The 14,544-nt window shown below is 38.6% G+C and overlaps 1 protein-coding gene across 3 annotated transcripts in view; it reads right to left on the bottom strand.

The window, feature by feature from the left end:
- LOC107101756 (retinoic acid receptor beta-like) overlaps positions 1-14,544 on the bottom strand; it is a 22,954-nt gene that overhangs the window by 5,551 nt on the left and 2,859 nt on the right. For 2 of the 3 annotated variants that reach the window (XM_015400796.1, XM_015400795.1), the window contains 4 exons: positions 12,299-12,459; positions 10,344-10,485; positions 5,812-5,984; positions 942-1,118 (listed from right to left, as the gene is read on the bottom strand). In XM_015400796.1, the coding sequence (XP_015256282.1) occupies positions 942-1,118; positions 5,812-5,984; positions 10,344-10,485; positions 12,299-12,459 (653 nt within the window). The remainder of the gene's footprint in view (positions 1-941; positions 1,119-5,811; positions 5,985-10,343; positions 10,486-12,298; positions 12,460-14,544) is intronic. The other variant, XM_015400798.1, reaches the window with a different exon arrangement.

Here is a 14,544-nt window from a genome sequence, read left to right as displayed (position 1 = left end):
GGTGTACTATTCCTTTAAAGGGGATTATTCAAGTACCGGGTACTATGTATTTCCATACAAATAGCTCACTTTGGTTAGATAAAAAGATATTATCACATGTTGGGTTATTTTTTTTATTTCTGTGTATCACACTTCACTTGTATTTGTTAGTAAACAATGCCCTTTGCGTATGTTTGCTATAACAAAAGAAAGTGACGGAGATATGATATTGTATATGCCTAAACAAAGATGCAATGGAGCCAAGCAAGTCAGGGATGTCCAGTGGAGGCATGAAAAGAAAGTGAAAAGGTTCTAGATCCAGTGTGAAAAAAGGTATTTGATACCAAGGGATAAGACATGAGAAGAGCTTGAAATACAAAATAAATGTTGACCTAATGCTGAGAAAACGTTTTTGCTGATATTGAAGTTAATGGATTCTGGATTTTGTTCAGTATGTCTGCTGATCTATTTAATCTCAATTTAATTTAGATTATTTATAAAACGACATGTCATTCCAAGGCACTTTACAGAGAAAATTCAGTCAGATTGGTTAAAAGTTTCTATCAAGGAAAATTAGCTTATTGCATTAAGTCATTGACTTGCAAGACAATTCCTGTATGAGCTTGAGGCAACAATTTATGATTGCATTTTTCTCTTGTCTCTTCAGCAATCCCTCAGACCAAGCATGTATTACATCAGTGGGAAGGAAAAACTCCTTTTTACCAGGCTCAGTGTCAGGGATCAGTCTGGACAAATTATTCAAATGCTCAAAAAGGACACTGAAGATAAATGCTTGATTTGAAAGTACATAAATGCATATATGCATCTAGGCCTCCTTTAAATATTGCATATATATATATAGACCAGTTTCTCAGCCAGAACGAGCAGGGCCACCATTTCTGCCAAAAATACCTGGAGTGAAATTTAGGGAAAAACTACAAAAACAGAAGTAATTTGGTTACCAGGATGTCAAGGCAGGCGGCTTTGAGCAGAGTGATCTGATCAGCGATTGTTAGGCCTGTGAAGCCCGGCACTCTCTTGGCAAACTCCACCACCTTGATGATGCACTTAGTGGCGAGCTCGCTGAATTTGTCCCACAGGCCGAGGTCCAGCTGAATCCGATGGTCTGAACTAGAATTCTGGACAGACAAGGAAAGAAAAACGATGTAAACGGTCTTTATCTCAACATGATTTCTGTTTGTGACACTGACTCTGATATATTTTAAGCTTCTCTGCAGCATTTCATGTAAATATTACTTAGAATACAAAACAATCCATGTAGCCCCCTTATTTAGACTGATAGCATAATAATAATAAAAAAAAAAAACCCAAATTCAAATCAGCCTGGCCAACCAGACTGATTCGACTTATACATGGCAGATTAGTCTGGTAGAGGGCTGGTACAGCTGGATTTCAAAAGATGATCCATGGTCAGCATCAACAGGTTAGCACCAATCATATAAAATGGATGTGACACAAAAACTCAACAGACTCTGTTTTTGTAATCTGTGAAACATGTCAAGCTGTTGAAGAAACTCTACAGTGAACGATTTCTGCCGGTTTTCCTAAAAACATTAAAATGTATTTATTACCAATTGTCAGTGCAGAGGAAATATATAATGTATCTGTATATATCGTATATATATTTCTAATATAGTTGTGAAAAAACAAGAGGGAAAAAAACTACAAGTTTGATTGGAGCAGCTAAAGTCAAAACTTCAAAACCTACAGCAAGTTTAGAGTGCTTAGACTTTAGTTTGGGACTGTGTGAAGGGAAAATATAAATTTAGGACAACACACGTTTGTCACCTTCTTTTATGGGCAGGTGGGAATCATTAGTCATGGCTTATTTCTTAAAACCCTTTAAACTAAAACTGAGGTGCCCTGTACAGTATAATGTTCATTATGCTATATCTGTATCTGCAAAGGTGAGCAGAACAGTTACCTGAACTTGTGTTTAAACAAATATCAATAAAAATGAATAAGAAATAACAATATGTATTATAAGTGCACGCTGACATTTCTTTTTGTCTCTAAAATTGAAGTTTGTTGAACATTTCCCACAAATAAAAGTAATTCCAAGTAATTTAAGAGATAAAATTGGGATTTATTCCTCTCAGCCATCCAGTATTCTAGTTATTTTCTGAAATCAACAAACGAAAACGTAGATGGTTAATAATTCTGCTCCAGGACAGACAAGAATATGTCCTGTAACCAAGAGGACAATACAGTAAGCTATCATGTGTTTCTATTACTGATAGGTGTGTGTGACAGTTTGAGCTAAACGCACAAAGTGTTTACTATAGCAGGGTGAATGTCTTCCTTCTTGTATCATTAGTTCACAATCTGCCAAGAAACATGAACTAGAAGACATCTTTAAAAGCATTCCCGTTTTTTACATTTTCAACATGAGTGTGAGGTGTACGTTTATTAGCATCCCACTTACTAATCTTAAGGTTATTCCTAAGCATTGATCCCTCTGTGACTCATTAGTTATATAATCATATACTATTTTGGAAAAAAGGCAATCTAGAATAAACACCCCTATAATTAGTAAACAGGAAGTCATTATTACACAGATGCTTTCCCTTCCTTGTATGAGGCATATGGACCGGATCTGTTACATCCACCTGTTTGCTGTCGTCCTATGATCAATACAAAATCCAATCCAAGTGTAAAATCCCATCTCGACTAAATAAAGTATAATCAAATAGTAAACTGATCAGAGTATGTGTTGACATGTTTACATGTGTGGCACTGTTTGATAGTTTTATTTCTGGAACTAGAAAACCACAATTCAGATATTTCCAGGTCAGATTAATCAGTTGTAAAAAAAAAAAAAAAAAAGCTATGCAAAATAAATAAGGTGCAACGTTGCTGCTTTCAGAGGATTTCCTGGTCTTGATGATACAAAAATAAAAGACAATTTAAGAACACTAGAAAAAGAATTGAACAATTATTGGCAGACTTAAAGGAAAAAGATAGAAATAGAAAAATTGCTCAAAGTTAAACTATAGCATTTATGTTTATCATGTCAATTGGTAAAAAGGTTTATTGATAAAAAAGTGGTAAAGTTGCTTAGTAAACCCAGAAAATTGCATTGGGCCATCGCCTTTGCAGAAATTCCTCCTCCTGAACATATAGGAAGCAACAGTGAACAGTCAAATGCATCAAGTCCTTTTAACATGGCAGTAATCCCTGATACCAAGCATTAATATGTCAACAGAGCTTTTAGCCTGGGAGATGCCCTAAAGGTAACAGCTATTCTTTTCTAAATTAATAATAATAATAATAATTGAACTTTACTGATCTCACATTGGATCAATTTAACTCTGCATTTAACCCATCCCCTTGGGGAGCAGTGGGCTGCCATCATGGGGCGCCCAGGGAGCAGTGTGGGGTTAAGGGTCTTGCTCAGAGACCCAGAGTTGCAGTCAGTAGGAGTGGGGGCTCGAACCCAGAACCTCATGATTCCTTGCTCTATGCCCTAACCACTACCCCAGCACTCCCCGATCATTTACATTCTTTTCTAATATGTTTATGTCTTGATGCTTGATAAATGCAATCTAAACAACATCAATCTTGCTAACAGACTTTTAAACAAATTCAATCAAATGTCAGATTGTGCAACAATATGAGTAAAGAACAAATGGAGTTTCATCTCAGACATCACAGATCTCAGTTAACAAAATAGCATTTAGGAAAGGACAACTAGTAAAACATTAAGCAAACATGCCTTGGCCTGAAGCATTGCATAAGGAAAATCTCTGCTATCTAAAAGGCAATACGCATTGGGCTTTAAGGGTTGAATGAATCTGAATGTATCTTGAGCCCTTAGAAATAATGCTCTCTGTAGAAGAAACAGACCAATCATCATCATCAATCATGTTTAGAGAAAAACAAACAGCATATCAGCCACTGTCAGGCATGGTGATGGAGGGCCGAATGTGTGAGCCTGTTTTTAATGTCACTGAGTAAACTAAGATCTACTCTGCAAACCTGGATCAGATGTGAAGCCCTCTAATTCAACTAAATTCATTTTATTTATATAGCACCAACTCACACACATCTGCTCTGCAGGTGTGTTTTACATTATGTGGATTATGTGGTTGTGTTCCATATCTGAAACCCGACATAAACTGGCTAATAATATAACAATCATCTCAGACTGCACTGAATGACTGAAAGTATAAAGGTCTTTAAACGTCTTAGGGGTGTGTATACTCCCACAGGAGTATGTCACAGTGAGCTTTTCGCAGGTAAGACGCAGATATTTTTGATTTATGCCCAATTTTGAAGCGTGGTCGGCGCTGTTATTCCATGTCACAACGCATCACAAACTAGCTAGAATTGTAGGTGTCCATGTGTTGGCTTGACGAGCTACAACCCCTCATCCAATGCCGGACGATACAGTTCACCCGTGAGTGTTCCCCAAAGACTGGCTATGGCGCTGCGTGTTTTGGCTTCGGGTGTAAACCAACAGACCATCGCACAGAGCTATAAACTAGCGTCCCGTAGGGTGTCTAGGATAGTGTCCAAGGTGTGCCAGGCATTGTGGACGGCATTACAGCCAGAGTTTCTCCCATTAGGTACCAAACAGGAAATATGCATATTATAGAGCGGATGCAAAGTTGACCAATCAGAGACCTCCTTTCTCTCCTCCCTGTGACGCTATCTGTGGCACCTTTTGCGGTCACCTACAATTTTGGGGAGGTGCACTGGAGTGTCTGCGGAAGGGGGGGCATATCTGTGTTAACTTCGACACACTTACAGATGACCTGGTTTCTGAGCATAAACCAGGCTTTAGAGTCATTGCTGCAGAGTCAACACAATGCAAGCGACTGTCAACTGTCACCACATACTCACCCTGACTTGATGCAGTCATATATGAATAATTGTACACCAATTCCTATTTTTCTACTCGATTGTGTTTACCTGATTGTCTATTCTAAAGACTTCAATACTCTAGTTAACAAACAGGAGACATTTCCTAGCATTTAGAAACAATTGCGATCCGTCCAGTTCACTGAGCTGACAGTTTCATCTGCAGACGTGACGTGGATCAGCAGTTTCCTGACAGAAGAAGGAATCGGTCTGATGAGCACCACAGGAGGATTAATGAACAGCCAATCAGTGCCACCAGAGTGACTAGCTCCACTGCCTGGACAACAGAGTTTCCATTTGTGAAACCATTGTTTAGGTGAGAGACGATCGAATACCATCCCCCACAGACATCATTAGCTGGAGCTGTCCAACACACAGCAACAGCTAACCACATAGTCTCTTTACAAAACCCTGAACCCGATTCACCTCAGAATCAAATCCTTTTCAGTAAACATAGAAGGTTTATGGATAAATAAAATAAAATATTAGTACTAATCCAAAATTTTTCCCTTTTTTTGTTTTTTTCTTCAGTCATACTTATGTTGTACCTGCTGAATGTTGTGTTTACTCACACATGGTGATTCAAACAGAAAGTAACAGGAACAGGCATTTGTTCAGCCACTCTTCTTTTCCGCTCTGACCTTTTAGAAACTAGAATCTGCCTGAATAACAATATGATCTGCGGAGCTTTAAATTCCCCCGAGAAACCGATCGTTTTAAATCACAGCAGACGTCCCATCACCATAAGCCCCCCTAAAAAGCTCTGTTGTAGACTACTTATATGTTACAAGGTCAGCAACTCTCATCCTTGATTATTTTCACTGCTTTGTGTTTTCTTTTTTTCTATGTGTTGTTATTTTGTCATTCATGTTTAGATTAGGTTTAGTTTAAGAGCACAGGTCTTTATCTCTGAAGAGTATTAATTTAGCAGTCAGGTCTTCCGCTTACACTCACAGTGGTGTATTTTCCCAGCTGGCAGAGGGAAGGGAAGGTCTCTCTATGAGCTCTGCAGATCTTCTCCACGATCAGTCCAAGCTCTGCTGTCAGCTCGTACGTCTCCATGATGGTCATCTTTACCGCTTCCTTCTTTCCCTTTCTTCTATTTCTGTCGTTTCTCACCGCTGGGGAAAAGGAGGAAGTAGGTAAAAAATATGTTAACGACATTAAGGCATTTAAATAGTTTCAGATATTTGTTCTGACTTTGCAAACATGTATCTAACTCATTTCCTTAATAAGATTCAAAAGATAAAACTCTAATGTCAAACAGATTGATTCCATACGTTTCAAGCATTTTTTCCTGTTTATTTTGATGACAAGTACTATAGGGTCTAAATATCTGCTACAGAAATAAAACCTAATATGGTGAAATGTATTTATGTCACAGTGCTCAGAGTAAGGGTGGAAATTTATTGCATCAATTACTGAAAATCTGTAGTCATCACAATTTTGACTAGTTTTATTTCATAATTTTATTTATTGGTTTCAAGGCAATAAATTGGAATTAGTGACAAAAAATGGATGAATTGTGAATTTTATGCCGATATATTGTTTGCTGCACTGTGATGCAGTGGGTAGCAATGTTGCCTTGAAGCAAGAAGGTTCTGGGTTTGATTCCCGGCCTGTGGTGTTTCTGCATGGAAGTGGTATGTTCTCCTCGTGCATGCGTGGGTTCTCTCCGGGTACTCTGGCTTCCTCCCACAGTCCAAAACATCACTGTTAGGTTCGTTGGCATCTCTACAACCTGCCCTGATTTTGCAGAAATGTTCGTGTAATCAACCAATAGTTTGGGTCATGAGTTCATTCTGGTGCTTTTGTTTATGGGTAAGAAGAAAAAATAAGTTTGGAAACCTCAGATTTAGATGACCGCCCTTAAAACAAAATAAAACCATGTTATTCCTTGTTGCAGAAAAACCAATTGCCTATAGGCATTTGTCATTATGAATCGCATCACATTTTAGGGAGGAAAAGAGAATTCACAAATTATTCAGAAATTAATCATTCCCAAATTATTTCCAGAGACAGCAGTGCAACAAGCCTCGTGACTTGTTACAATAGAATGAAGTTCTGAATTCTTGTAATATGTATTCCCTCCCCTCCATAGACCCACTCCGACCTATTAAACTATTTTCTGTTCAGATGAAAGCAGTAACCAGGTATCTGTGTGGGTCATCCATTAGTCTAGGTTACATGTGAACTAGGTTCAATATGCAGGTTAGCCTTTCATAATCATTTTGGTAATGCGTCAACACGTTTTGGTGCGTCCCACTGACTTGGCTCAGGCTGCTACGCACATGTCAAGGGAGCTCAGGATTACGCAACAGCTTGGCCTCTACCTTCCTCCTTCCTGCTCCTCCTCCTCCTGCCCTACATCAGGCACTCATTTTGTAAACACACAGTGATCGTATCACATGCTTACTGAAGCGGCCTGGGAGCAGTTACATTACATGCAAGCGTCTGATACGTGTGATGCATTTATGTAATGTGTTAATGTCTGAATGTGGGTGAGTAACAATGAGAAATTGTAGCTGGGTGGATCCTCCAGCATTGTCCTGTGGCTCAAACCAAATAGCACATTCCCTCTTATCTAGGTCGCTGCATAGCATGGCATCTTGGTCTTTCAGTAGGGTGCCAGGCAGCAGCTCACCATTGCAGAAGCTTACTTAGGATATCTTTTTGTGAAGACGTATTTGCCCCTTTTTATTATTTTTTCGTTTAGGATTTCCTTTTTTTGTCACACTTATTTCAGCTATCAACCAAAGTTTTGTCATATTATGTGTTAACACCCAGGGCTGATGACTGTAGACCCTTGTAGAATCCAGATATCAACTTAACAGAGACTAGCTGTATATTAGAACATGAAGCTGGAAGTAAGAAATCCAAATTTACTGACACCTATCAGTCCAGAAAGGGTTTGAAGCTATTTGTAAGGTTTTGGAAATGGACCCTAGGCAGAAGTTCAACTGAAGAAACTGATTGCTCTCCTTCATCCACCTGCGACACAGCTAATCAGTTTTAAACCACACCTCCACTAAAGCCAACTGGCATCCAAAGCTCATCTTAAAATTCCTTCAATCCGCACTTGTCTGCTCCTGTGGGCAGGCGGTGGACAGTCACTGGGGTTTTTGGTGGGAACGGCAGAACAAAACCAATGTTTCTTATTTTCAACATCGTCGTATGACATTAATACAATTAGATTAATTTCCTCCTCGGTATTCATCTTTCACAGAGCCACTGGAAATAGAAATGAAGTTCAACCAACTGCAGGCGACCTGGTCGGTGCTCATGGGAAATACTGTCTTCCTTCAGGCAAAACAATACAGCTTTTGTCCACTGATTGTTGCCAAAATCAACTAAAACTGAAAGTTCTTTAGAACTGTGGCTGGAATTCAATCATTTAAAAAGAAAAAAAGCGAAAAAATTTTTTTTTACAGTGACTTAAAAGACATTTTTATGCTTATCTTAACTGCTTGATGGGGTTGTTGGCCAAGTGTGATACTTAGTTATTTTGATTTCAGTAACTTTTGTCCATTAATAAATAAAATAACTTGAACTGCATTAACTCTGGTCATCTGTGTCTGAAGTAAAAACAGAGATCTCTGAGAGGGCAAACACATTTCACTAGCTGAGAGTTATTCATAGGGGTTAAGGTTTAAAAACAATATTTTAATATTACCAATGTGTTGCCTCTATCTCAACGTAATAATGAATGTTATTACGGACCCACCAACGTCCCTAACTGAACTAACACTTTTAATCTAGACTGTAGATATAAAGGAAGCCATCTTCAGTTCTGAATAATTATGTTTAGCTAAATTCGGCTCTTATACCCTCAACCAAAAGAAAATCACATGAGAGCCTGAATTCTGTCTCAAATGTGAGGAGCCAGGGTAAAAGCTCCCCTGACATGTTCCTACCCTGAATGCACTGGGACAAATAGGCCACTCAGATGAATGTTTGATCATTTTCACCCAGGCAGAGTGTTTCAGAGGAAAATACTTAGCTTTTTGCTCAGAGGACTGTTCAGATTACATAAGCCTGCACAGTTAGAGTGTATTTGGGATAGAAGCTGAAAGGATCCACTTCTTTGGCTGGATGCAGAGAAACAGACTGAAGAACATGAGTGAGTTCTGGCTTCGAGAAAATTACAACTTAAAAAAAAACACATGTAGGAGTGGTGGCCAAGTGGTTAGGGCATAGGGCTTAGAATCCTGAAGTTGTGAGTCGAAACCCACTGCCACTTACAACCCTTAACCCCTCACTGCTCCCCGGGCACACTGCATCCGAAAGGGGAGGGGTTAAATGCAGAGAGTGGATTTCATTGCTCTGTACTTGTGACAGTGTAATGAGAATTAAAAACGCTGGAAAAAAATCATACTTGGTAATTGATCAAATCAATGTTTTATGGGGTTTTGCACAATTCAATGATTTAAAAACCCTTTTTTGAAAGTTTTTTTTTTTAAATTTGATACTGTTTGATACCAATCATAAATATTCAAAATCCTAATTATTATGTAAAAACCAATCAGTGTTGGTGAAAAGCTAAACTAATGTCATTTGAGTTGTTTTAAGTAATTTGAGGATCAAAAAACAAACAAAAAAATGCATTTATTTTAAGCATGGTTTAGGATTTCTGTGACTTTTACAACAGAGCTTGAAATATTAAGCATTATAAATCAGATTAAAGTGAAACTTTTATTTTCTTTGATTTATTTGTCTAATTTCTATATTCTTTTATCTCTATCTTTAAGGTAAAGATGCTATTCTGTGTTTTCCTTATTTGTCCTAAAAACCACTGCACACCAATAACAACAACAAATCTGGCCTAAAGATTTGTTGTTGATATGGATCATTTTTATTTTCATTTGAGTCCATGGTGTAAAATGGGGCTCAGGGACTGAGCCGGTCATTTAGAGTTATGCCAAATCCGGAGTAAGTTCAACCACATTTCAACATGGATCCTGGGACATTGGAGATTCCTCGGATAGTTTAAACAGCTTCCTATTTGAAGCTGCCTTATCCTTAAAATTGTACAAATCCACGTTTTATGTAGTAGCCTTCATGTATCCTCCTCCAACCTCATCCTCAACCAAAAAACCCAGAGGAAAAACAGTACTGGAACCAGAAAAAGAAAAGAAATTTGGAACCAACTGGCTCTAGAAAAATATGAACACAAACATACAAATATTAGGGAAGGAGGTAAAATCAGAATATTAAAAAAAAAAATACAAAAGCTGAATATTACATGAGACATTTCATAAGGTAAGATGTAAATATTTGGTGATAGGTCAAAGCTTATTCTAATTCCCCTTATATTAATTCCATATATACCTTGTTATCAACTTAAACATTAGAGCCCTTCAAGCTCTTGCATTTTATATCTTAATTTTTCTTATATAGCTTTGTGTTCTCATAGATATTTTGCATTATATGAAGATAGATAAATAATTTCTTGAGGAATCAGAGTTAAAATGAACACTCACATTCTTTGGACATTCCCACAGCAAAGCACTTCTGCAGGCGGCAGTACTGACAGCGGTTCCTGGTGATCTTGTTGATGATACAGTTTCTGTCACGATGACAGGTGTAGACCATGTTTTTCTGCACGCTGCGGCGAAAGAAACCCTGCAGAGACATCAGCAGAGACAGAGAGGACATCTCAGAAAGACCCCAGACATATTTTATTTACAGTGGATCAAAAAATCTGTTCACTACCATTAACACAGCAGGGTTTTTGTTATAGTTTCAAAGCATGATGCTCCCACCACCTTGCTTTACAGCAGATGTGCTTTTATTTGGTGATGTGCAGTTTGCTTTTGGATTTGTACAGATAATAATAAAATCTTGGTTTCATCAGTACAAACAAATATTACCTCATGTCCTTAGGGGACATCAAAGGGGTTTTGAAAAAAAACGGCAAGACGTAGTTGTTCATAGCCAGTAAATTAATTAAGCTCCTTTAAGGTTCTGTAGGCCCTCTTAGCAGCCTTTTTAACCTTCTTTCGGTTGTTTCATCATTCGCTGCAAGATGTTTTGCCCTTAGTTAGGTCAATGTTTTTCCTTGAGTTTCTCTAAATGGATGAAGATTCTCTTACTTTTTATTAAACGCCTGAAAAAATAAATGTTGGAAATAAGTTTTAAAGGGGTCATAGAATGATTTTATAGGGTATTTGCTGCTGGTCCTTAAGGTCTCTGAATAGGGTGTGTAACACTGGTTGGGCGGAAAATGGCATACTTGCTGTTCTATTAGGCCTAACTCCAGCCTGGTTAAAAGCCATAGCATGAAATGAAAGGTTTTCTTCCTTTTATGATATCCTCATGAATATTTAGATGAGCTTTGCTCTGATTGGTTGGTTTACAACGAGCAAAGCTGCTGAGCAAAGACGCATCATAGCAACAAGCACTCGCTCACTGAAACATCAAATTATTGATATGGTAGGGTGACCAGACGTCCTCTTTTTCCAAGACATGTCCTACTTTTCATACCTAAAAAAATGTTTGGGGGGAATTTTAAAATCGTCCGGGATTTTGATCAACTACAGTGCAGCAGAACCAAGCCGTGATCTCCGGGATGGAGCGACCAAAACTGACCCGGTGACGGTAGCCTGGACACCAGTGGCCCCGTGCTTCATGGCACGGTAAGGTCACTGGGGTTCCTGGACCAGCCCTGGAGCTCACAGCTCAGTTCAAATGCTCGGTCCAGTCCCAGCCCCCCCACCCAAAACTTTGCAGGGATCCTCTGATACACAAAAATAATCCATCCCTGTCAAGTCTTCTGATCCTTGGGAAGACTGTGAAAATGTTCCCCTTTCTCCATGCAACCTGAAACACTTCATTTACGCCTGTGGTTCTGGCTCATTTTCAATAGAGAAACTGCCTGCTTTGTAATTCTTGTAGAAGTAAACCCAACTGTAGGTTAAACATTTATGTTCTTGGGCCAGTGAACCAGTGGGCTGGTCTGTTTGTCAATTTCGGGGCGTGACAAAAGTACAAGCTAAAACCAAATAAGGCAACATCCCCGAATTGACATCAATTCGGTGTTTTGTTTGAATTCGCCCGTTTTATGGTAAAAGTTTAGAATTGTGAGATTTGCAGAGAAACGAGGTTCGATGGGGTTTGAACTTCTCTGTACATCGATTTCACCCACTGAATTATCGTTATTCATCTATGACAATATAAACTGGGTTTTGCATTCTATGACCCCTTTAAATAATTTTCCTTGTTTTTAACATTGAAATATCACATAGACCAGGCCTTTTAACAGGACTGAGCAGGCTCTAAACAAATCCACTGGAAATATATTATGCTTAAGAGGGACCTTTCAACATAAATACAGGAGTCAGTAATTCATTTATATAATTAACTTTCACTGAAGACTTTGATGACTGGTTAGTTGAAATAAATCACAGCCTTTATCAGAATGGTCTGGTGTCTTTACCTTGCAGCCCTCACAGGCGCTGACTCCATAGTGGTAGCCCGAGGACTTATCCTGACACACAAAACAGGGCTTGTATGTGCGCGGAGGTGGAGGTGGGGAGGGTGGGCTGGCAAATAGGTCGTCCAAGCTAGAGCTGGAGGTTGAGCTCTGGCTTTCCACTGCTGCAAATGCAAAAATAACACAAGATGTAAACACTGACAATCAGGCATGTCAAAGAGAGGGATAGCCAAAGATTTTTTAAAGAAGACTTTATGAAATTAAACCAGGTGAAACTCAGGCTTTTCCACTTGAGGAGTTCCCGATAGAGCATACGGACAGACAAAAAATCTATTTTAAATGCAAAAATTGTATGTATGTTTTTACAATCTTGGTATAATTACTGCTGTAAGTGGGATGCTCTGTCAGCTAAAGGCATGTTTTAGAGTCTCTAGGCTCTAGTTAATGATTAATAAATGATTTGACGATTATTTCAATAATCGATTAATCACAATTATTATTTCAGCCCTAATTAGTAGTTTGGATTAAGTGTCCTTCCCAAAGCACAACAAAATGAGACAGGAGAGAGCTGAAATCGAACCAACAACTTTGATAGTTGCCAGCTGAGCCACAGTAGCATGGAGTGCTATGCAAGAGGACAAACATAAGAGTGAACATTCAGGGCTGTTTTATTCCCACATGGATATTTTGTTAGAACTAGAGACAATTTTTTAGGTCAAAGGTTACCAGGCCCTTTGGGGTTTACTGTACAAAGGTATCTGCTGAGATTGAAGTACATGAAGTACATACAGACTCTGTTTTGGGGTGGAGAGAAAGGACATGAAAAATATAACTAGAATCTCAGCTGAACAAAGTCTGTAATGTATAATATCAGTTTTAGTTTTTGCTTTTTTTTTTTATAAAAGGCAAAAAATATATATTCTTCCTCAAATATTAATAAAGCATCAACCAGGCATTCCCCCATCATAAGCTTTAACTACTAGACCATCTGTTAGTGTTAATATTTTAAAGTTTCCTGAAATCAGGAATTATGATAATTTCTTAAAAGTGCTCTGCAGTGACTTTAGAGGATTAGCTCTTTCATCAGTCAGGGGATGCTTATAGGAGCTTCTTTGTGAACCAATAAAAGTCTATATTTCTACAACCGGACTGATTCACAAGTACAAAAACTGAACTTAAAATTAGACCATGCAATGCTCGGAAAGACTGCCATGTTTGGAACAAACCACATACAACATATCTGTAAAAAAAACAACAACAACAACTGGCAACCTCAATCTGAATAAAATGCTGTCAAGTTGATTATTAGACCTTAAGAGAGGTTGATAAAAAATAAATTGTAAAGAGGAAAAGAAGAGCCAAATTAAAAAAATTGCTTTTGGCTTTTATTGAAAAGACACATTCCAGTTTGGCATTTTTTGATGTGGGAGGTTTTATTTACCTATCATGACAAAAATCTTGTGTAAATCTACACTAATCTTATCAGCCTTTATCTCTTGTCCTGAAGCAGAAACAGAGGAGGACATTCCTGCCACCCTTAAAGCTCACAAACAGCCCAGCATAAACATGTTAGATGTGGGGCTGCTTATCTGAAACACAAAGAAAGATAAAACTACAAAGTCTGACGTAGAAAATCCAGCCGAGTGAGCGTTCTATTATGATAGATCACTCATTTGAAGAACCACAGACTGGTTGCATTTTACTTCTTCTGAAAATACTTTGAGTGTATCATCTGGACCTTTCTTCCGCTGCATTACTCAGATCCACAACCTTCCAATAAATAGACTGATTTTCTAAAGGGATTACCAGAGTTTGGGGCTCACTTGGTTTGACCTATCCAGTGGGCGTCTGATCACCTTCACTGCTGTGTTCCCCACCAGAAAACCAAGAAAAGCTTTTTTTCTTCTGAAAAGGAGGACAAAATGAGAAAAATTGCTCATCTCCATCCCCCTGAACCTACGGCCTCTGGCTGAACCTGCAAACAGCGGGTTAAATGAGGGAACCCCCATAAGGCCAATGGTTTCTCCAACACCAAACAATGCAGGAAGATGCCACGAGCCGAGCTGACTGATGAGGAAGAGGACGAAGGCACAGAGAGCATGGGTTAGTGATTTGATCAGGGAGGGGGTAAACAATCACACCCCCTCTGGTTGGGTTAGGTGCTGCTGCATGAACTTTAGGACATGCGGTAGCTTCATTTATGCTGGCAAAACATATTTACAACTCTAAATTAACATAACAGTTGTTTT

Source organism: Cyprinodon variegatus, unplaced genomic scaffold (genome assembly GCF_000732505.1).
Source record: "Cyprinodon variegatus isolate N-32 unplaced genomic scaffold, C_variegatus-1.0 Scaffold1148, whole genome shotgun sequence".
NCBI lineage: Eukaryota > Metazoa > Chordata > Actinopteri > Cyprinodontiformes > Cyprinodontidae > Cyprinodon > Cyprinodon variegatus.
The sequence above is the reverse complement of the archived record's forward strand: the minus strand, read 5'-3'. Positions and strand labels throughout refer to the sequence as shown.